The following is a 24,824-nucleotide window of genomic DNA, read 5'->3' as shown; positions in this document are numbered from 1 at the left end:
TGGTCCAGCACAGTATACGGACCTTCACAGCACATGCGTCAGTGACGTCAATGGCTGCATTCAGGGTGAATATCTGGTGTACATTTAGAAGATATTCATTTTACCTACAGGTAAGCCCTCTTATAGACTTACCTGTAGGTAAAGATCACAAAGCAGACTTTACCATTTACCAACAGTTTCCTGGCTGTACACTTCTGCCAGAAGCAGTGCAGCCTTTTCTACAGGGCATCAGACCTGCCCAGCGGGAAACTGCCTCCCTGCTTCCCTGGCCCAGTCCACCCCTGCTCCACACTCGCCCTCAGCTTATTTCCACTCACCTAGTGCGAGCAGGTGAGTGGAAATTTTTCAGGACTGCTTTAGGTGGTATTTATCTTTGTCTAATCATGAGTATCATTGGTAAATTTAACCTGAAAAGACTAATAGATGATGGATGTCCTAAAAAAACATGCTGGGTAGGCAATCGTTGTGTTTAATGTTTTTGTGGCATAGGTTAATTTGGGGATTGGTGGTAATAGTAAGGATACTGAAATGGTATTTAAAGTAATATCATAAACACTTTTAGCTATACTTTATTATAGTATAAAATAATTGCCGCCCCTTACTACAGATACCACCACTGCACCAAAGAAATATTACCAAGACGAACAAAACAAATAAAGCGAATAAATGAATATATAAATAAAGCTGCCACTTTATGAGATTTCTAGGCTGACGCCTGCACACGCCTGCACACCTCAGGTCCGCCGTGACCGCACTACGTTACTGTGTGATCCAACTGCTGCGATGCTGTGATTTGAAGTTGCACTGATCTTTTGCCGTTTTTAAAGTTTGTCAAATGTGAGTGAACACTTGGAGAGTGGTAGTGTTTAATATAGGAGTTTTTTACTGGTTTACACTATTGGAGCACTTATTGTTTTTCATGCGGAAGCGGTCCCTGCACACACTGTTGGAGATCGAGCTGATGTTCATACCCTATCTGTGTGGTATAAAAGCTTATGAGCCTTGCACGAAAGTGCGGCATGTGGAGTTGGTGAGTGCGTTTCTTAAGGGAGTGGGAGCACTGAACCCTGGCGGTGTGGTGGAAAGACATCAAGAGGACACTTTTGTATTTTCCTTCTAATTTTTATGGACACATTTTGCATTTTATATTTTTTTGGACTTTTTTGACTCAATCACCTTTGAAGTCACTGGGTGTTATAATTGTGCAAACACATGTAATTTGTAACACTTAGGAATTATGCACTTTGTACATTCATTATATTGCACACACTTTGTTTAGATTAGCGCCACCAATGGCTTTCTGCATGTTCTTTATATTACGTTTAGACATTCAGAGAGGCTATATATAGGTATTTTTCATAAACACTTTTAGCAGTTTCCTGCAGGAGTCTCTGTGTAAATTCACAATGGCTGATAAGATCTGTAATGAGCCAGTTTTATTACATTGTACTGCTCTGTACAGGTGAATCGGGAAAGAGCTGGATTCCTGCAGTAGGTAAGCACATCATTCTGAAGGAAATGGTTGTTTCATGAGTGTTAGGAGTATTTGGATCAGGGCAGACTGACCATTCGGGCACTCGGGCACTGCCTGAGGGCCGGAGTCAGGGGGGGGGGGGCATGAGAGGCTCAGTCTGCCCCTGGAGGTGCCCACAGCTTAACATGCAGAGAGAGATTGTGAGATAGCTGGAGGCTTGAGAGTGCAGACAGAGTGCAGACAGAGCGAAATCCTCTCAGAAATAGCCACCTGACCTGCCTTGTGTGCAGCAACAGGTCAGTGTGTAATGACAGCAGTTTTATTTTTTTAAAATCAGATAATAGTTTTATTTAAAAGAAGTGTACATATATGTCCAACATGCATTTGTACAATTTGTACCTCATCGTGTGGGACATTGAAGAATTCTTGACATGACAAGTTCCCTGGGACTTATTCCTGGTGTATCAAGCCAAGGGGCTCAAAACTTTTCCAACTAGCCCAGGTTCCCCCTATGCTGATAGATATACCGCTCCATAATGAGGGTATTTCCCATATGCGTTATCCAAGAGGTAACTGCAGGTGGATTAGATGATTTCCATCCCATAAGGATAACTTTTCTGGCCTGGAACAAGGCCTGAGAGAAGGCAATCCTAACCATCTCCTCCGGAATCGCCTTCTCCAAGATACCCAACACGCAGCAGATCGGGTCCAGACAGGCCCGGATTTACTCCCTTTGCCGCCCCAAGGCCGGGTTCTTCAATGCTGCCCCCCCCCCCACACACACACACACACACACACACACACACACACACACACACCACCATTCTCGTCCTTTATTGATGATGCTACTATAGATCAATTAAAAACATATCTCCATACACGAGAACACTGAAAACAACTGGCTTTAATTGTACAGACTAAAAATACTTCAGGGTAAGCGCGCGAGGGGTAATGATTTTTCGCGGGCAATTTTTCAGGGCAATGGCTGGTGTTAGTGCCTCAATCATCCCCGGCACCATGGTTGGTATGGTGTCAGGATGATTGAAACACATTATTTATATCATTACATTGTAATGTAAAATTAAATAGTTCAAATCACCATAATGCAGAATCATTGGGAGCCCTGAGCGTGTCACTTGCCACCATCGCTTGTCACTTGACACTATGCCTGCCACCAGATGGAGATGTCACTTGCCATGATGCCACCACATGGTGATGTCACTTGCCACACTGCCTGGCTGCCACCAGATGGGGATGTCACTTGCCACGCTGCCACCAGATGGGGATGTCACTTGCCACGCTGCCACCAGATGGAGATGTCACTTGCCACTCTGCCTGCCACCAGATGGGGATGTCACTTGCCACGCTGCCACCAGATGGAGATGTCACTTGCCACACTGCCTGGCTGCCACCAGATGGAGATGTCACTTGCCACGCTGCCACCAGATGGAGATGTCACTTGCCACGCTGCCTGGCTGCCACCAGATGGGGATGTCACTTGCCATGCTGCCACCAGATGGGGATGTCACTTGCCACGCTGCCACCAGATGGGGATGTCACTTGCCACGCTGCCACCAGATGGGGATGTCACTTGCCACACTGCCACCAGATGGGGATGTCACTTGCCACGCTGCCACCAGATGGGGATGTCACTTGCCACGCTGCCACCAGATGGAGATGTCACTTGCCACACTGCCACCAGATGGGGATGTCACTTGCCACGCTGCCACCAGATGGGGATGTCACTTGCCACGCTGCCACCAGATGGGGATGTCACTTGCCACGCTGCCACCAGATGGGGATGTCACTTGCCACGCTGCCACCAGATGGGGATGTCACTTGCCACGCTGCCACCAGATGGGTATGTCACTTGCCACGCTGCCACCAGATGGGGATGTCACTTGCCACGCTGCCTGTCTGCCACCAGATGAAGGAGGGTGGAACAGCGGTGCTGGCAATGAGAGATGTCATCTCTCTCCCCCCGCCGCCGCACCGCTGACATTACTTCTTAATCTTTTCAAAAATGGCGCCGGACGGCGCAATCACGCTACTGCGCATGCGCCGTAGTGGGCGGCTCGCGGCCATCTTTTCTAAGGGCACCGGTGCCCTTAATCAACTTTAACGGGCAGCCTGAAACGCGGCACCGCTGCCGCCCCGAGGCCTGGCCTCGGTGGCCTTATGGCAAATCCGGCCCTGGGTCCAGAGATATGGTTGTCTGAAACACCGATTGAATCACAGCCATTTACTGTGTGTCTATCATCAACAGCCAGGCTGAATGAGTGTTCCTTCTTTCCCAGTGCCCATCTACCGGGTGCTATTCCCTAGTACACGGATAGCTGTAAACTGAGTGCATACTGAAATCTGTACACTGAGTGCACTCAGTATACAGATATCAGTGTTATTTATAGGGAATAGCACATAATGAGTGGTATTTCCTATATATAACACTGACATCTGTACACTTCGGCAGGAAGAATGTTCCTTACATTGGTGGTCAGTGGGAAGAACATCCCTTACATTGGTGGTCAGTGGGAAGAACATCCCTTACACTGGTGGTCAGTGGGAAGAATGTCCCTTACATTGGTGGTCATTGGGAAGAATGCCCCATATGTTAGTGGTTGATGGCAGGAATGCCTCTTACATTGGTGATTGATAGGAAGGATGCCCCTTAGTTTGGTGATCAGTGGGAAGAATGCTCCTTACATTGGTGGTCGTTGGGAGGAACCTTTCTTACATTGGTGGTCAGTGGGAAGAATGTCCTTTACATTGGTGGTCAGTGGGAAGAAGGTCTCTTAAATTGGTGGTCAGTGGGAAGAATGCTTCTGACAATGGTGGTCAATGGGAGGAATGCCCCTTACATTGGTGGTCAGTGAAAATTATATAAAATAATTAAAATTAATTTAAAGAAATGTAAAGCACACCCATCCCCCCCGCATACGCTCTGTATAAAAAGCGTTATGTAGGATGAGCACATGTATGTAAACAATAATGGCACCATACATGTATGGTATTGTCGAACGTCAGAATTAGAGCAATTCTAGGACCATAATTTTGGAACATGCTGGTCAGAGCTTTTTATTTTTTATATATTTTTTATTAAACTGTTCAGCTAAGAAGACATTTGAGCAAAAGTTATATTGTGTTAATTTATGAAAACCTTAATTTTGAAAATGTACCATTGTTGCACTTTCTTTAATGTAAGTTTATTTTTCTTTATTTTCTATATTAAACATTTATTTTCATCACAGTGTAGAGCAATTCTGTGAGGAACGCATGTAGTGTGGGCAGTGCAATATGTAGGTGGGGCTTTGTTGTGTGTGGCTTGAGTGTGGGTGGGGACATAGGGGGCCCATGATCTCCTATTGCCCGGGGGCCCCATGAGTTGTCAGTCCACCCCTGATTTGGATATACCTGGTATGTCATCAAAGTTTTCAAGGATGGGTCACACTTAATATTCAGTCAATGTTATGCCATAGAAAGCTGTCAGAGCCTTCAGACTTGGTGGGGGAGATGAGCAGAGACTGCGAATACGCTGTGAAAGTTGTTGGAGACTGGGGGATATGCTTCAATAGACAGTCATAGACTGGAGACACAATACATGAGACTGCTAAAGACCACTTTTATTACAGCCCCTTTATAAATCAACACTTTCACATTTGTGCTGCCTACAGGCCCCTTATGGACTCAATCCCAGGGATACAGGGATTAATATGGGCCGCTCAGCTACCCTGTACGCAAGTAAATGCTCGGATGTGCGGTTATCAGCTGATAGGCACAGCCTGTCATTGGATAGTACGGGTAGCTGGGCACTGGTGCTGTCACTCCCAGAGCAAATATATACGCTTGTTTTTCACAGTACACATTTTTCTGACCCCCGTGAATGAGCTCTAAAAATCAAGGTTGAGCACCAGGGTTCCAAAGTATGCAAAAGTTCCTGAATATATACTGTATGTTGCACCTATGTAACTTGTTACTCTATATATATGGTGACATTTGGGATAATTGGACAGAAAATCCACCTTCCATCTGTTCAGTCCTAGAACTTTGACATACATTTTCATAAGTTATGTTACCTACTTTTTTGTGTAATTCAAATTAGATTTAGTGGTCCTGTATGAATATTTTTCTTCTTGATTTTGTACATCTATGTTGTTTTATTATTGTCTTTAGATGCTTGGTTATGATTACAAACGATTTTAAGAAATCCGTGGTATTACAGAGCAACTATTTCATCATGCTAACGATTGTTTTTACTGGTGTTTGTGCGAACGCTTTTATTTGTTTATTACATCACGCTTTGTTTAATAATCAAACAAGGGAGAAACGCTCCATCAATGACCTTATTTTCCCTGATGATCCACAGTGCAGTTATCGGTTGCAATAAGGACACATAACTGTGCTACACCCACACTTGACACCTTTCATCGGATGTTACCCAGCTATGATGCTTACCATACAAGTTACAATTTAATTGTAGAATCTCCCAATACCTTAATTTTTGTTGTGTAAAGGCATACATAAATTATCCAATAGGCCGGAAAGTGACTGTGGCGCCACAAAAAATCATTTACTCACGCTAATTAAGTTAATGAAAAATACACTTTCTGAGTCACTGACACTTCTCCTCTTTGCACTTTTCCTGAACTGTGCATTTGTTTCACATCAGTGATCCAAATATGTTGAATTCAGATTGTCAGTATAATAGCCAGGCAACTAGCATTTTCAGCAGAAGCTCAGCAATGGCTCTCTAGGGAAAAGTTTACTGTGAAAGAAACCTGTACCAAAAGAAGTATAGAGGCCGACATTTTAGTCACAGTCTTCTGTACCTGAAACATGCCTCCCAACTTTCTGAGATGGAACCGGGGAGACCTATTAGCAAAAGTATGTAGGCATTGGATACATCCCCGCCACGCCCCCCTTAAAGAGAATTGTACAAAAAAAAAAGATTGGTGCTTTTTTTACCACTACTATTTCTTTATATTGGCTTTTGGAATTTACAAATGCAAACATGTAGGAATTGGATGAAAGGTAAAACACTTTTTGATAGATAAGTAGTGTATTTTTATATACAATTATATAAATCAGACCAAAATGAGGGACACATGAGGAGGAAAGAGGGACAGTCCCTCAAAATCAGGGACAGTTGGGAGCTATACCTGAATTACTGACCTGGAACAATCATGCAATTAGTGAGAACATCAACAAGTTGGAATAAAGTCAGAATACAGTAAAGTCAATTATTTTTCAGCATACTTGAAAGCACATTGTAACATGTGACACTGCATGACTTATGGCAGCCTTTCTTAAACTTTTTACCCCAGAGGAACCCTATTAAATAATTTCTCTGTCTTGGGGAACCCCCTGCTGACACCAGTGGGAAATATACCCCTTACTTTTGTGGCCAGTGGAAGCCCTTCTTAGGAACATCTAAAAAGATCATTGGTGTCATGCAATTGACTGTAACAAGTGGCCCTGGCTTTGGAACTATGCAAGTACCATCAGATGGAAGGTCAACCCGCCACAGCTCAAGGAACCTCTATCAACATCTGGAGGAACCCTCAGGTTCCATGGAATCCTAGTTGAGAATATATGTGATTCATAAAGCACAGCCAACTGCTCAACACTACAGCTTTTCCTCCAGGCATTGTCATATTGCACCAGACCACCACAGTCCTTTTTGTTTGTACTTCCAATGCTTTGACAGCTTGCTGTGTCTCACATATAGAAATGCAAAAAAAACAAAGAACAAAATAAGTACTGGCATGCTTTTTACAGCCACCAGTCAGGATGAGTTCTGCTTTGGGTGAATGAGATTGCTGATACAGGTAGTAGAATGAGAGATAAACAATGCAGGTTTTAATATGTACACTCACAGTGACCATGTGAGATGCTCTTTGGATTCAGACTACAGTGGATTACAGAGAGCTTTAGTAAATTGAGTGAACTTTTTGGCTTAAAGTGTATCTAAAGCTTTTTTTCAGTGTGTGAGGGCTTGCTCACACCAGGTGCAGTGTGGGAACGCATGCAAAATCATGCATTTTCCCATACTGCACTAAAAAGCACTGTCCTTCTGTAGATACATACAGGTGTCATTATTTTCTTGATGGCACCCCACGCATCTGACAAATGTGCGTGTGTTTGCGTATCCTAATACGAATGGTACCGTAGTACCATGCCCTTTGGTGCAGCGTGATTTAAAAAAAAAAAAGTAACACCTTTTTTGCACTTTTTTCATGCTTAGGGCAGCCCATTGAAATGAATGGATTGCCCTAAAATGTGATACACAATAACACGCAAAAAAAATTGTGCATGCTTGGACGCACCTCCACAAACCCTGAAAGAGTTAAAAACCCCAATCAGTACTATGTTGTTGGTGTCCTCTGTTTTTCTGATGACGATTGTCATTGGGACAGAATCTGTTGGGAATTTTGAGATTTTACCTGAAAAGGAATAAAGGAAAAATCGTACAATCTTTGCTCTGGTGACATCTGCCTAAAAGATCACTTTTCTCTCACTTTGGAGAGATTTCCTATTACTTTCTGTTGTGTCTCTGGGACAGGAAGTGAAGGGAAAGCTCATCAATTGGATACGAACAGCAAAAAAAAATCCCATTTTAATTTCCTATTCCCTAAGGAAAAAAATACGTTGGGGGTTATTTACTAAAGGCAAATCCACTTTGCACTACAAGTGCAAAGTGCACTTGAAATTGCACTGAAAATGCACTTGGAAGTGCAGGCGCTGTAGATCCGAGGGGGACATGCAAGGAAAATAAAAAACAGCATTTTAGCTTGCACATGATTGGATAATAAAATCAGCAGAGCTTCCCCTTCCCCTCATTTTAAATCTACTTCTCAGATTTACAGCGACTGCACTTCCAAGTGCACTTTCAGTGCAATTTCAAGTGCACTTTGCACTTGTCGTTTGCACTTGTAGTGCAAAGTGGATTTGCCTTTCGTAAATAACCACCATTGCATGCACATTTATTAAAATGTTTATTAGCTTGCTGAATGGTTTCACTAATTCTTTGGAATTGCTGTTTTACGGTGGAGTCACACTGCCCTGCTGCTCTTTGGCTGCAGCGTAGGTGCTGCGCAGTGTACCACTGGGGAATCTCTGTCCTCAGTCCCTTTTCTCTGTCTCAAAAATGAGACATCAGGGGTCTGTTTAGACACCCTGATATTTCACCAAAACCCCCCAATGGGGCTCTTAAAAAAAAATAATAATAATAATAAAAAATAACATTGAAAAAAAAAAATCTAAAAAAATAAATAAATAAAACAAGATAAAAATAAACTACTGACACCAATCTCTTAGATTGTAACGAGCAGGGCCCTCTGATTCCTACTGTATTAAAGTGTATTGTATTTGTACTGTCTACCCTTAAGTTGTAAAATGCTGCGTAAAACTGTTGGCGCTATATAAATCCTGTATAATAATAATAATAATAATAATTTTGCCCTACTGACACATCCAGTGCTCTACTTACACTGTCCAATGCATATATATATATATATATATATATATATATATATATATATATGTGTTTGAGCTTTGGGGTGCACACCCTAATGCAATAGGCTGCGCACACCTATGACCTTGCTTATACACACGTTAAATTGTTCTTCATCCTCTTCAAGCTGTCAGTATTGCAATTTACACATATATGCTCATATACACTTGCGTATGCACAAAAATACAGCAAGCAAACATACAAGTTGTCTATTCTTTTTACTAATGGATACATTGCAGCATTATCTTTCAGAAGCTGTGTGCATTGTCCCATCCCAGATGAAAAATGCACTGGTGTTCCGATCTTAAAAAAAAAAGCAACACAAACACTGTGTTTTTTTTTTTTTTTTTCCTGCTTTATACACAACCCACACAATAAAAGAACATTTAGCCACAGGTACCCTATCTAGCATCTCTGTTTGTAGGAGATTTTACAGCCGATTACGACACATCCTTTACTGCACATATTTTACTTCTTTTATGTTAACGTTATTTGAACAGTACAGCTAATAATTGTGTAATATCTGAGGCATGTTCAGGGGTGCACTCATAACAGACTTGGTTTCAACCCATCTAGTCATCTTGGCTTATCAAGCAAGGGAGATAAATTCCTATGGGCTGCTCCCTTTTTTTTTTTTTTTTACTCACTCCTGGCTGGGAGCCACCTACAGTTCAGAAACACAGCCTCTGAAAAAGCCAGCACTGATTGAGCTCTTAGTTCAGTTTCCTCTGTAGCTGAGACAAGAATCCAGCCTCCAGTTCTCCTTACAGCTGGAAACTGGCTCCTTTTTACATTGTGCGGAGAGAGAGCTCAGCAATGCTGACAATCATGGATACTGATAGAGAAAAAGGAGAATTTAAAGCTTTACATTAGAAAAAAAAGTAACATTGTGCAGGGAAGATCCAGGTCCTGTTAAGTCCCTACCTTCTGGAGAAGTGCAGAAACCTCAAAATTGACTTTGTTGGAGGGAGACAATGTTTAACTGGCATAAGACCTTTGCTATTCTGCCACATTGGAAGAGAGGTATGTCTTAAGAGTTTGGCATATTGATGGATATATTTGCTGCTTTTTGTTTTTACACTCTTTGTATTTATACAGTTTTATGTTTTAACAGCAAAATTGCAACTTTGCATAATACTGTGATATTATTATTATTATTATTACTATGCAGGATTTGTATAGCGACAACAGTTTGCGCAGCGCTTTACAACATAAGGACAGACAGTGCAGTTACAATACAGTTTAGTACAGGAGGAATCAGAGGGCCCTGCTCCTTAGAGCTTACAATTTAAAGGGAAGGTCAATTGATACAAAATGTAATAACTGTGGGGATGAGCTGCGCACTGATTTAGCATATATATGGAAAGCAGATAGAAGTTACAGCAGCTAAATATAGGAAGTGCGGGCGACTTACTAAAGAATACAGACTGTTCACTTAGCAAGGTGTACGTTCACTTTGAAAAGTGAATGTTATTAAATAAGGTGAAGTTGTCTTGACTTAGAATACCTAATCATGTTCTACCAAAAATATATATTTTTTTATTTCTCTCGCAGTTGATTGGATATTCAAATTGAATACAGTTTCACCTCATTTACTAACATTATACTTTTTTAGGTGCACAACCTACCTTCTTCTCAAATTAACCCTATCATAGCTGACCATACAAGGCTGAATTGGCCAAAATTCCAGGTTTGGGTGACCTTGTCAGCAGCAATCGGCTCAACAAACTTCAATTGAAAAATCAAAAGAGTGGGTAAAAAATTGTCAGCTGAACAGTGGCTGCATCCAATCAGATGTAGTCACTATTTGGGTATTCAGATAGCCACAAGTGTTGTGGCTGTCTGCATACAACAGCTGGCAGGGAAGAGTCCTTCATTCAGAGGATGGAGGAATCCATTCGACTTCCATTAGAGATCAATTCATGTATGGCCAGCTTAAGTTTACAGCTTGTACACAGAGGACATAATTAAGTCAAGTGAATCTGTATTTGTTTCAAACAAGCAGTCATGCACAGAAGTTCCTATATTTTTTAAATACCTATCTAAATAAATCTTTAATATGAACACAGGGCAGTTCTCTTGATTGTTGTAAATCCCACTACAGCTCTGAGTGCAATATGAATGTGTGAAAAGTCACATTGAACAAAAAAAAAAGCGGCCTAGTCGCCTGACAAGTCGCCTCCCGTTCTGTGCTATGGAATCATTCTAGGGGGAGCGACGCAAGTCGCTCCGACTTAGAAAAAGGTTCCTGTACAACTTTGGGGGCGACTTGGGGCGACTTGCATAGACTTCTATACAGAAGTCGTTTTACAAGTCGCCCGGGAAGTCGTGTGCAGGTCGCCTCGGTGAGGCGACCTGCAAGTTGTGCCGCCTCTGGTGTGAACCGAGGCTAATAATGTTTGACAGACAGGATTGCTTAAGTAAAGATTAAAGGAAAATTCAAGAAAATCTTTAATTTGTGGCCAAACACAGCTTCACTGGTCTGGTAAACCTTTAAATCACAAGTTACAAATCCTAAATTAGGTGTTACTTATTAAAGGTATACAAAAGTTTGTTTAGGAATCACATGCTCTTATTCTGGAACATATGGTATATATAATGTATTGCATATTGGAAATAGCTTTGCAAAAATGTCAAGGAACTTTGAAAAGTCCACTGCTGGTTTATAAAGCAATGTGATAAGTAAGAGCAAGTGAACCATTGAACCATCTGCCATGAATTTCTCCCTATATCCGGAGCCAAACATGCAGGTTTGCTGTACATTACTGGTACCTTATGGACTGCTGGTGGATGATAGATTAGTGACGTTATAGCTCAATTACTTCTTTCCTTTTTTTCTCGTTAGTAACAAAAGTAAGAACACTATGTTCTGAATGTTAACCTGATGTTAGCTGTGCCAAGAAGCACTACTGCAGTTAATGGATTTTCAAGCAACACCACTAATAAATGGTCAGTGCATCAGATGAGCAGAATCCAAGGAGCAATTCATCTCATATTCTCTTCTTTTTAAAGTTGCACAGTGCTAATACTAAGTGCAAACCGACTGTGGGTGAAGGATTGTGTATATGGGATTGTATGATTTATTTATTTTTTATTATTTGTTGAACTAAATGGACTTGTGTCTTTTTTCAACCTGACTAACCATGTGCTGTAACTATGTAACATAATGTTGGGCGATTGAAATATCCTAGTGCTGCCCATTGCTGTCCTGTTGGTTTGTAGATAGTGAGAATTTAGGGTCATGATAGTGAAGTCCTACATGGTCTGATCTTTCCAAATGATGCATCAGATTTAATCATCACCTCATATGAATGAGTGGGAACAGGGCTTTGATGTCTTTTTGGCAACACTTTTTTTATCACAGACCATTTTTTTTGTTTGCTGTTTTTTATCTACTGGTAATCCATCATTCTTCTTATCTCCTGGTCTAATGCCAGTCTTTAGTTTAGAATGTGATTTAAATGACTGTTGTTTTTTAATTTGCATGACAGTGTACAACTTGGTTTTGTAAATCCTGAGAATTGCAGGAAGAGAACTGCTAGGGAACAACTGATAAATCAGATGGAGTCTCAGCTCACCTTATCCATCCAGCTTTTTGAAATGTCATCTCTTCTAGCAAGGTGTGAAATTCTCCATAGAACAGCAGTATTCATTATAAGAGTTACAACCTGATCTGAGCCAGACTAATGGAAAACAATAACACCAGCGACCTCTGGAAAACCAGCCAAGTGATCTAGCATACTCTCGCTAATCTCTGAAATTGGAATATTCCACTTATTCGCCTACTGTATGAGAGCTTGAGGATTTCACAGTCCGTTACTGAAACCTACATATTAAGCATACATATATAAAACTGGGGATTTGGAGACATAAGGTGCATTCAGTATAGTCAATGCTTGTACAGAGAATCTACTAATAATGATTTGTTTTAGTAGACCTGACAATTATTTATTCTGCATTTATAAAAAAGGTTACTTAAAATGTAGTATGTCCCAAACCTACATTTCTATCACATATGCTGAAATGCACCTGTCAAGCCCAACACTGGAGGGCTTGGAATGCTTCAAGGAAACCTGGCAAAATAGAAATGTAGGAGCACCCACTGTTGACTTCTTTCTGAAGGAGCAGGCTCCATAACTATCATCCGTATCCTTTTCTTTTTTACTAATTGATTTCCTCATGCAGAACAAGTACTGGCATATTAAGGCCCTCTGTACACAGGGGATTCTAGCTGCTGTGCGTCCCTCCTTGCGTTTTAGCGCACCTCTAGCATCTCTAGCCCCAATGGATGGTTTTAGTAGTTCAGCAAGAGACAAGATGTAAAGGAGTCCGTGATGAAGGAGCAGGACCCCAACACATGTCAGTGGAGGTTTTGTTCAATTAACTTTTTTAAAGGAGCCAGGTGGAAAATTTTCGGCACAACAGTGACTGCATGCAATTAGGTGAAGCCACTGTTTGGGTATTTTGACCACCATGGATCCTGGCTGTCAGAAACAATAGCTATCAGGGGAGATACATATATCTGTGCTGTTTAAGGTAGATGGAGAAATCTGTTATGCAGCGTACACACGGTCGGACTTTTCGACTGGACTTGTCCGACGGACGCCGACGGACCAAATCCGGCGGACAATCCGATCGTGTGTGGGCTTCACTGTACCTTCAGCAGACTTTTCCAGTCGCAAATCTGATGGACTTTAGATTTGGAACATGCTTTAAATCTTTACGTCGTAACTCCGCCAGGCCCAGAAATCCGCTCGTCTGTATGCTAGTCCGATGGACAAAAACCGACGCTAGGGCAGCTATTGGCTACTGGCTATCAACTTCCTTATTTTAGTCCGGTGCACGCCATCACGTACGAATCCGTCGGACTTTGGTGTGATCGTGTGTAGGCAAGTCCGTTCATTAAAAAGTCCATCGGAAGTCCGTCAAAAGTCTGTCGAAAGTCCGCTGGAAAGTCTGTCGGACCAGTCCGGTCGAAAAGTCCGACCGCGTGTATGCGGCCTTAGACTTCCTTTGTTCAGCCAGCAGCTTTAGGCTAATGTTCTTTTCTCACCATAGAAAACAAAACCGTTGTTTTTACTACTCAATGTTGCCTCCAAGCGTTAGGCGGGCCATGCACGGTTCAAATCTTGGCCAGTTTAGCAGGATCCGGCCGAGATTTGAACCATTAATGGGCAGGCTGAATGTACCAAGTTGATTGATCGATCAACTTGGGTACAACCAGCCTGCTGGATTCTCTTGCAATTATTGCTAGTGGCTGGTATATCCGCCAGCAATAATCATTGTCTTCCCCTTGCAAGGATGGCTTCCACCGCCTGCCCCCGCCCAGAACAGACAATTGCTCAGCAGGAGGGATGCCCCTGTCAGCACTGTCTGTGTTGATGGCAGAATCGTGCAAATTTCTTTCCTGCAATCCATGGTTGCAGGAAAGAAATTCGCACTGTGTATGGCCGGCCTCACCTGAGGATGATGAAAAATTTGCAGTGTTTCCAATACAGTGTTTATTGACAATAGTGATAGGCAAGTCTTTTAAAGCTTGTTATCTTTAGTCTGATATCTGTTTATGGCTTAAAGCTAAGTATTAAATGATGTTGGCAGATCTTTAGAAAGAGAGCTAGTAATTAAAAAGAATGGATTTCCACAAGAATAGTGTTTTTATGACCAGTGTCTAATATCTATAGAGAGGTTACGTCTTGTTCATATAGGAGAAAGGTGGGATCCATGGAGGACTAGTCAAGAAGTGGAGCCCTTGGAGGACTAGCAAAGGAGCTTGGCCCATGGAGGACTCATAAACAAGAGGCCAACATTTAAAGGGAATTATAGGGACTTCCATTGCTGGCCTCCTTTTAATAAAGATAGTTGCCTGGCAGTATCTAACTTCAGTACTTTAAGTCACCAACCGAGAACAAGCATGTAGATTAGGAATTTAACCCCCCTGATGGTATTCCTGAGTGTGGCTCAGGGTGGATTTTCACCAAAAGCAGTAACCCCGAGTCACACTCGGGATTGCATCGCAGGATGCAGGTACAGCTTACTTACCTTGTCCCCAGGATCCTGCGATGTCTCCCTGCACTGTGTGCGAGCCGTCCTCCGCTCGATCTATCACGGAGCCGAGCTCCGCTCCCTGCGAGCGTTGCAACGTACGGGGACAGACAACGGCACCAAATTCAAAAAGTAAAACACACAATACATATACAGTACACTGTAATCTTACAGATTACATTACTGTATCAAATTATTTCACATCCCTTTTGTCCCTAGTGGTCTGTCCAGTGCCCTACATGCAGTTTTATATTATAAATACTATTTTTTCTGCCTGGAAACTGGAGATTGTCCATAGCAACCAAAACCGTCCCTTTACATCAAAAGTGGTTTTAGACCAGCTAGAAAACAGCGATAATAAATTAGAATCACTTGCAGAATTGAGCGATAGTGAATCGTGGGGAAAGCCGTCATCAAACACTAAAAGTAATGACAGCGACAATTCTGTAACTGAGCAAATTTCAGTGTTTTTGATTTGATTACATTATTGAATAATTTTTATTATAATTATATTATTATTTGTTATAATAATTTATAGTTATTTATTATATTATAATTTATGATTTTGTTTTTCAAACTTTATCATACCCGAGATGTCTACTAGACTCTTGTTTGGACAGATTTAAGTGAGTTATTCCTAAGAATTACAGGCCTACAATATAAAATGCCAAATTTCCATGCAAAATAATTGTACCGCTTTGAGCATCAAAAATCTGAAATAATCATACCGCCAGGGAGGTTAAAGGAGAAGTATAGCGAAAGCTTTTTTGGCTGTACTTCTCCTATGGATCACAGGAATGCAGTTCGTTCTGCACTCCTGTGACCCGTTTTCAGCCGACGGCAGGCTAAAACCTGTTGTCCGCTGACGTCACAGAGTCGGTCCAGGCTCTGAAAAGATCCCGACCATATGGTCAGGCTCCACCCAGATACCTGGACCGGCAGCTTTCTCAGCCTTTCAGCGAGCCGCTGAGAGCCTGATCCAGCCGATTCCTCCACAGCCCAGCATTCCAGTGAGTGCTGGAGGGGCAGCTCTGTGCAGTCTGAAGACCGAGAGCTGAACGATCAGCTGTATTTGATCACTCAGTTCTTAGTCTTAGAGCTGGCGGAGGAAAGATGCAGCATTGAAACAATGTCGCATCCACCTAAGTGAGTATAATTTTTTTTTTCGAATTTATCCTGAACTTCTCTTCAGTCATATAATTAGCATTTTTCAGACAAGAGGTCAGCGGGGGTAATATATGAAGAAACAGATATGTATTTCTGACACAAGGAAAGTAAAACAATTTAGGCATTTAAAATTCCAGGAGATATTCTATTTATTTGTATTTTGCCAATGAAGCTTACATTATTATTATTAGTAGTAGTATTATTATTATTATTATTAAATAATGTATTAAAACTCTGCTATGGTTGGTAATTGAGTTTCTGAATACACACTGATTAAACACTATCACCTCTGTTTGTACAGCAGTATTTTTATGATTTTAGTGGTGAGCTTGATCAAAGGGACAGTGGAATCAGCAAGGTGCCATTGAACAAATGTTATGCCTCCTAAACCCCACAACATCTGTCTAAATAGCACTGGGAACTGTTTAATGACAGTGACTCACTGCCTGCCCAAACACAGCACTCTCATAAATTATCTTATCTCAGTCAGATCATAAACCATATAGTTTAAAAAACAGTCTTTTGTCTGAAGCCACAAAATTAGGAAAATAATCCGTTGAAATCCTTTCAACATGGTTAAATCGTGTTACAAGTCAGGGTTGTCTGTACAGTGAAGAATGGAAATAGCACAACATGACAAAGATGTTTTTGCCAAAGCACTGATTTTAAAACTGCCCATTTCCTTTAAAATCCTAAACACTGTTGACAGGTCATCCTTTAATCTTTCTGGTCTGGTCTCAACATGCTCATCTTATCTTATCTCTTCTTCAGGCCAGACACTTTAACTATGTGCATGTGTTAGGCCACTGAATTCCAAACTGTGGATATAGTAAAGGTGTGTGATTATACATTTAAAGGGTTAGGATGGGATTTACTCATGTTACACATACAGCAAAGACTGATGCTGCATGCACACGGTCGGAATTTCCGTCAAAACAAGTGTGATGGGAGCTTTTGGTCGGATATTCCGACCGTGTGTATGCTCCATCCAACTTTTTCTGTCTGAATTTCCGACAGCAAAAGATTGAGAGCTGGTTCTCTATTTTTCCGACGGAAAAAGTTCTTAATGGAAATTCCGTTTGTCTGTATGCAATTCCGACGTGCAAAAAAAACATGCATGCTCGGAAACAATTTGACGCATGCTCAGAAGCATTGAACCTCATTTTATCGGCTCCTCGTAATGTTGTACGTCACCGCGTTCTTGACGTTCAATAGTTCAGAGAACTTTTGTGTGACCGTGTGCATGCAAGCCAAGCTTGAGCGGAATTCCGTCGGAAAAACCATCCAAGATTTTTCCAACCGAAATTCCACTCATGTGTACGGGGCTTGAGGATATAAGAGTTTATTAGAAGAGAATTAATGGGAGGCAGATTATTTCACTGTTGTGTTTGCATTGGGGTGGCCATAAATAACCCAATAAAAGCAAGAAAGCTCATATTTTTGATCCACCCCCATGAGCAATCATGAAAATCTCTGGCAATGAAAGGTGTTCATTATGGCGCAGTGGGATTTTCCAATTTGTGATTCTTCCTAAAGGAACTCCAGTGGTATCAATGTGTTATTTACCCTAATCCCTAACCTTAGAATCTCACTCCACCTGCTGCACCACATCTCAGGACATCAGCATTCCCTGCTCTGCTCTCTCACCTTAAAGTTTCACTCTACCTGCTGCATACCCCATAATATAAAGAACAAGAAGATTCTAACAGAATGACACATTCTGATAACTGCTGCAGCAAGGGATCAGATCTGGAAACTGATATTTCATCACTACAATCTCCAAACTTTAATCAATAACTAAAATATTAGCTTTGACCCTAAGTCATCAGAACTAGGTCAGTGATCAAATGTTGTAATAAAATAGATGTGCACATGCTTAGTCATTTACTACAAGGGTGTGTTTATGTGCTTAGCAGATGCAATCAACACTGATATCACAGAGGGAAAAAATCAATCAAACAAAATAAGTCTAACATGAAAGAGACTGGAGCTATGATTCTCTAGGTGCAGGGGAGGCAAGAATGCGAAAAAAAGCTAATGCTCAACTCCAATTTTGAATTTTTATTTTTTTTGCAATTGAATCAGTGGGGAGCAGAGGTGTGTGTCAGCGGACTGGTGCATGGGCCACTTTGGTACAGAGAGGGTTAGTGTTAGGTTATACCCTGTTTCCCCGAAAATAAGACCTAGCGTGATTGTCAGTGATGGCTGCAATATAAGCCCTACCCCCCAAATAAGCCCTACCCTTTTACCCCGAAAATAAGCCCTACCCTGAAAATAAGACCTACAAGGACTTTAACTAGGGCTTATTTGGGGGGTAGGGCTTATATTGCAGCCATCACCGACAATCACGCTAGGTCTTATTTTCGGGGAAACAGGGTAGGAAAGATTAGTTTGATGGGGGGCTTAGTGTTCAGTGTTGCTCTCCATCTAACACTATCGGCAATCAAAGCTGAAACCTAATTTATCATAACATGCATTTATGCTTGGGTCTAAAAATACCCATAGCAGCAGCAAGATCCTTCTTCACAGGTGCGAAGAATCTAAAAAGATTCCCTGTTTTGCCAAATTCTACAGGGTTGGCCAGCAACCATCTTATGCCTGAAGTTATCATAAGAATGGCTAGCTGGCTAACCCACATATATGTTGTTGATGAAGCTAGCCTACGCAGTCAGCTTTACTTTCTCTAGTTAGTTTTTGCATTAAGAGTTGCAAGCTTTCTAGACTCAGGGCTTCCAAGAGAAATACTGAAAGGTTAATGTAAGTATCTGAGTGTGCTTGCACCTTTATTTAGGCTACCACTTTACCTAGTTTTCAGAGTAGAGGATTAAGTAAACAAATTGTACTGCTTAAAATATTTATTGTTATTCAAAGCTATACAACTAACAGTAAACTGTGGACTATTCTGAGACAACATGTATTTATTAGCACATGAAAAAAGTTGAATCAATAACATTAATGTGAAGAAGTAGATGCCTCTTGTCGGTACCACTCTTTTATAGCATTTGCCAGTATGTTCCCGATCATTCCCTGTGCTATGCCCTAGAGGCATCTACCTATCTGTGCATTAGAATTCTTTTGTATGCTGTAATATGGTGGTCTCTAATACCACATTAAAAAAAGGGTCAGGTTGTATAGTATGTAAATGCCCTGATTCTAATATACAATACTACAGAATTATGAGCATAGTAGTGTTTTTTAAGACCGAGTACAAGTACTGATACTTTTTTTCAAGTACTCGCCGATACTGATTACCGATACTTTTTTTTTAATGTCATGTGACAGTTTTCGAAGCACAATACAGATTAGGTGGCACTGATATGCAGCACTGATGGGTACTGATAGGTGGCACTGATTGAGTAGCACTGATGAGCACTGATAGGATTAGGTGGCACTCATATGCAGCACTGATGAGCACTGACAGATGGCTGGCACTGACAGATGGCACTGATGGCTAATGGCTGGCACTGACAGATGGCTGGCACTGACAGGTGGCTGGCACTGACAGGTGGATGGCAATGATAGATGGCATTGATAACTGGCACTGACAGGTGGCTGGCAATGACAGGTGGCTGGCAGTGATAGGTGGCACTTATGGGCATTGGGCACTGATAGGTGGCATTTGTCAGCACTGAAATGCCATGAGGAAAGGCTGCCTGCGACGCCCATCTTGGTACTCCTTGCACTCGGCCGCTTAAAAGCAGCAGTGGCCATCTTGTTACACCGAGCCCGAACTATATGGACTGGGTGTAACAAGATGTCCACTGCTGCCTTACTGCGGCTGAGTGCAGGGTGTACCAAGATGGGCGTCGGCATGTCCAACTGCTGACATCGACACGGAGCGTCACTTCCGTTGTTCCGCCCGCTGACTTCCGGTTGCGCCGGGTCGTCTAATCTCTCCCAGGTATCGGATCTGGCATCGGGGGCATTTGTGCTAGTACAAGTACTTGCGCAAATGCTCGGTATCGTTCCCGATTCAGATACTAGTATGGGTATCGGTATCAGGACAACCCTAGAATAAGCATTCTGAAAGAGTATGAGAGTTGTGGTTTTCTTTAACTCTGTTACCCCATTGGTTAAACCACCAATCCATTGGTATATAAATATTTCCTCACTGTGGCCTTTGTAGAATTGCATGTTATATTTTTGCACTACTAATGTAATTGTTTTTGTCTTTAGCAAAGTTTTTTCTTCTGTTGCAACAAGAAGTTTTTTTTTTGCAGAACATTAAAATGAACCTATTAGGATCTGGGCAATTTAAGCTGAGAATATGATAGGTAAAGACCACATAAACAGAGGTTACATTCAAAAACCACGTATCAGAACAGTTAGTAGATATTAGTAGCAGAAATTATATACAATTCTTATATATTCCTGCAAATGTCAACATTGTTCCATCCCAGAAATTATTAGTAGCTATTGAAGCTGCAAATAAAATAAAAGGACCAATAGGAACATGCAGGTTTCAGGAGTGCGTGGTGACAAGCTTTTCTTTTACAGGAAAAAGTCAAAATTTGCAAATAATTCCAGCTGCCAATGTCTTTGGATCTACTGACTGCTTTGACATGCAGTTTTCACTGGTAACTTATGCGTCTGCATTTTTTTCCTCATATGCTCAGTTTGAATTGCTTGGGTTTGACAGGTTTACATCAAGAAAGGAAATGGATTTAGTATTGTACTTAGCAATGCAAGTGGCACATAGGAAGTCTTGTCCTGTATTGACTGCCCACACAATGCAAGCCTGTTGTTTTCTATGCTGTTTTCACTGACCTGCGAATAAGTGCAGGACACTGTGTAAGACATTATTAACATGGACCTAAGATAATTCCACAAAGAACTCAAGGAGTGACCTCAAACAGAAGGCGACAAATACACCACATTCATGTCTGTCATCATGTAATGAGAGTTTTAGCTAAACAAACACCATAAGGGAAAACTGTTTTGTCTCTTTCTATTAACATATTCACTGCATGCAGTGGGACAACTGCAGGCTATAAACATATTTCCCAAAATTCTCATCTAAAAGGTGTATACATTGCTCTGTATAATAACATTTTATCACTTGTGGTATTAGCCATGCTATTTCTACTCATTCTGTTGCAAAATACTTCATTCTCACTAATACATTACAAAAAAACAAAAAAAAAAAACAGGAATTTTATTTAAAAATAGAGTTTTTAACATAACAGTTACAGGGATACTCTAAAAGTAAAACTCATGTATATAACACAAGTTGAGTAATACCTATTCCCTTAGCACATTACCAAATGTAAATGCTACTAATGTATTTAAAATACAGCTAGGGTATTTATTCGTAACCAATGTCTTGCTAAAATGAATAGACTGATTTTCAATCATATACATCATCCATCATATATCCAAATATCTGACTTGTCACAGATATTATCATTGCCACTACCACCACCACTACTACAATATATGATAAACATGAAAAAGTTGGCTAGATTTGAATAGAGGGTCCAGTTTTACACCAAGTTACATTGTGGTTGATTTACTACATTGAAATTTTACTTATCTTAGGTATTGTAGAAGCTAAGTAAAATTCACTTCACAATGAATACCCAATCATGTACAGGGCCATCTTAAGAGCATTGTAGGCCCCCGGGCAATACAGTGCACTGGGGCCCCGTCTACACAATCACGCACGAGAATAAAAATGCTAATTATCAATAAGGCTATATTTATTGGTACTTCCAACAAAATCAGTGTTTAAACATTAACACCACGTTTGGACAATATAACTTTTGATGGGCACAGTGGCAGCTTTGATGGGCACAGACAGTGGCTGTGTTTGATGGGCACAGTGGCTGTGTTTGATGGGCACAGTGGCAGTTTTGATGGGCACAGTGGCTGTGTTTGATGGGCACAGTGGCAGCTTTTGAGGGGCACAGACAGTGGCTGTGTTTGATGCACAACTTGAACTTACTTAAGTAGACAGTGTTAGACTTACTTGAGGCCGCCGGCCTGGTGCAGTACAGTGTGTCACTCACAGCAGCAAGGCAGCGCCAGCTATCAATCAGGGCCGTCTTTCCACTCTGCTCTCTCTACACGCTGTCTGAAGAACATGGCAGAGGTGGGTGGGGCTTGTTCACTAGCCGCTAGGGCCGGCCACGACGCGCTATGAATGCTGGGGCAGCCGCAGCCTCTGACTGACGTCACTGGTTGCTAGCTAGACGCCGGGCAGACGGCAATTCTAGCAAGTGAGCAACCAGTGCAGTCAGTCAACTTAAGCAGCAGTTTGCAGCGCTGAGGATTGGCCCTGGATGGGGCCCTCCAGGCAAGTGGGGCCCCCAGGCAACTGCCCAGCGTGCCCAGTGGAAAAAAACTGCCCTGATCATGTACAAGTAAAAAATAAAAAAACTGGGATTTTTAGTTGAACATGATTGGATAATTAAACGTCATTCACTAAGCTAAGTGAAAATTCACTTTGCAAAAAGAGAAAATTCACTCAGCTTAAGCCTGCTACACACTGGCTGAATATTCGTTAGTTCAACAGAAACCGGCCGACATTCGGCCCATGTGTACGGAAGATTGTCCGACAGAAACTGGCCGAACGTCCGGCTTCTGTCGAAGTTGCATGCCAGAAAAACATTTGTCAAATGGCATCAGATCAGCACTCGCAGCCAATGGCTGTGAGTGCTGACCGGTGTGTTGTGGTGGGGGGAATCCCCCTGTAAGAACATCATAGCTCATGGGGGAGATCGCTGTACTAACACCAGAGCCCCTCAAATATTTTTTCGTTGAAACAGGAAAAAACTGATAGTGTGTACCAGGCTTTAGAGAATGAGGTGAAGCTCTGATGACTTCAATCATCCAAGCATGTGCAAGCAAAAATCCTGTTTTTTGGGGTTTTTTTCATGCATGTGATTGGGTATTCTTTGCAAAATGAATTTTTATTTTGTTTTGCCTCATTCACTAAGATAAGTGAAAGTTCACGTGGCAAATAGAAAATCCACTTTCAATTGAGAACATATTCTACTCCTCTAATCAACCATACAATCTCCTCTTGTTGCCTCTACCACTATTACTTTTTGTTCAGGGTAATAATTCCTGTTTACACCCCTTTGTTTTCAAGTAGTACAAATGTGCCAAAACTACCACTTTGGAATGTATATGCAGCTAGGCAATTGGAGCTACAAGGAGAAAAGAGATGAATTATACATCAGCAGGAACCCATTTGTGCTACTGCTCTTATCCTTATATAAGTCCATCCCTTAGATTTAACCGGTGTTTAGCTACTACATACAAGTGGCTTACATAGACCTGCAAAACTGATTTATAGCAAGTATGTAGAAATATCATAATGTTCAGTAAGGTTTTTTTCAGCAGACAAACTCTCATAATGCAAGCTGAGAAGACAAATAAAATGTGTCCTAATTAAGAAGTGATCTAAGTTTGTGTATAGTCACCAATCAGATTCATACCAACACGGAGTGAATCAAAGTTTTAATTTGATTTCTAATTGCAGTGGTGGTTTCTAGCTAAACATGGCAAGTCCTGCCTCCCCTTTGCATTACTCTTGCCATTGCCTGTCCATGAAAAGTACTCACAGCTGAGACAAGCTGCAGTTATGAAACAACTGCCTCCTTCTTGTTGCAGGTCGGTTCTCATAACTAGGGTTGGAAAGCACTGGTATTTTTTTCCATAGGGTACAGAACTATAAAATAAAAATTCTAATGATACATTTTATTTAAAGTGTATGCATAAAAAATGCCTGGAGTTACACTTTAAGAAAAGAATAGAGAATAAATTACATGCGCATGAGGACAAAATGGCAGGCTAACTGCACCAGCATAACATCGTAACTTTCATCTAACATGTGACTTACAGCTTACTGAATTTTTAAGGACAGCATATTATATCATAAAAACAATTGTTAATTAAAATGAATAAACTATCAATAGAAAGAAGAAACAAAGACTGCATATAGCTTCAGTCTTGGCACACAGTAATGGTGATGTAATACTGGGTGACAGTATTCTTATTTTCCTGTGCTTTAGAAATGAAAAAAGGCTTGTGTAGGGCCCCTCTATTCATCAATTTCTGGCTCCCTTGTCTGTATTGTTCCAGCTGAAAGAACAGGGCATACTGATATTTGCACAACATAAATGATATAAAGCATAAAAAAGCACAATTGTGTACTGCTGAACATCTATGGAAGTACTTTTTAAATTTTTCTTCAGGGCTAAAAGAGAACAATGCATGTCACTTCCTCTAACTCATTGATCATATAAGTTGGCTGCACACCATTTACCATGACATTTTTATTATAACGGCACATGCAAGAGTTTATAGAGAAACGTGAGAGCCTGTAAAGTAGTTTCTCTAAAGAAAATATGAAATGTAATTAACGTTACCTTGGTTGTATCCTATATCAAGCAATAATAGTTTTCCTCCCTCTGCACTGCTTATGATTCTGCCAGTTATTTTTAAGGGTATTGAAGAGTAAGGGTTTCAGCGTACTGGACTCCCTAGTTCAATTCAAATGCCCCTGTGGTGGGTAATGTCCAGTAAAGGCTGTTATATCAATGCATCAGAAAAACAGGTAAGAGTGCACCAAACAGAAGAGTTCAGGAATAATTATTGTTCAATGTATCTTAAAGAGGAACTGCA

General features: G+C 41.3%; 1 protein-coding gene across 1 annotated transcript in view; it reads left to right on the top strand.

Moving 5' to 3' along the window:
- Window positions 1–9,640: 9,640 nt before the first annotated feature.
- LOC141106080 (uncharacterized) overlaps window positions 9,641–24,824 on the top strand; it is a 62,900-nt gene continuing 47,716 nt past the window's right edge. The window contains exon 1 of the mRNA XM_073596481.1: window positions 9,641–10,007. Within this exon, the coding sequence (XP_073452582.1) occupies window positions 9,959–10,007 (49 nt within the window). The 5' untranslated portion in view covers window positions 9,641–9,958. The remainder of the gene's footprint in view (window positions 10,008–24,824) is intronic.

This window comes from Aquarana catesbeiana, linkage group LG08 (assembly GCF_042186555.1).
Source record: "Aquarana catesbeiana isolate 2022-GZ linkage group LG08, ASM4218655v1, whole genome shotgun sequence".
NCBI lineage: Eukaryota > Metazoa > Chordata > Amphibia > Anura > Ranidae > Aquarana > Aquarana catesbeiana.
This window is presented reverse-complemented; position numbering and strand designations above follow the sequence as displayed.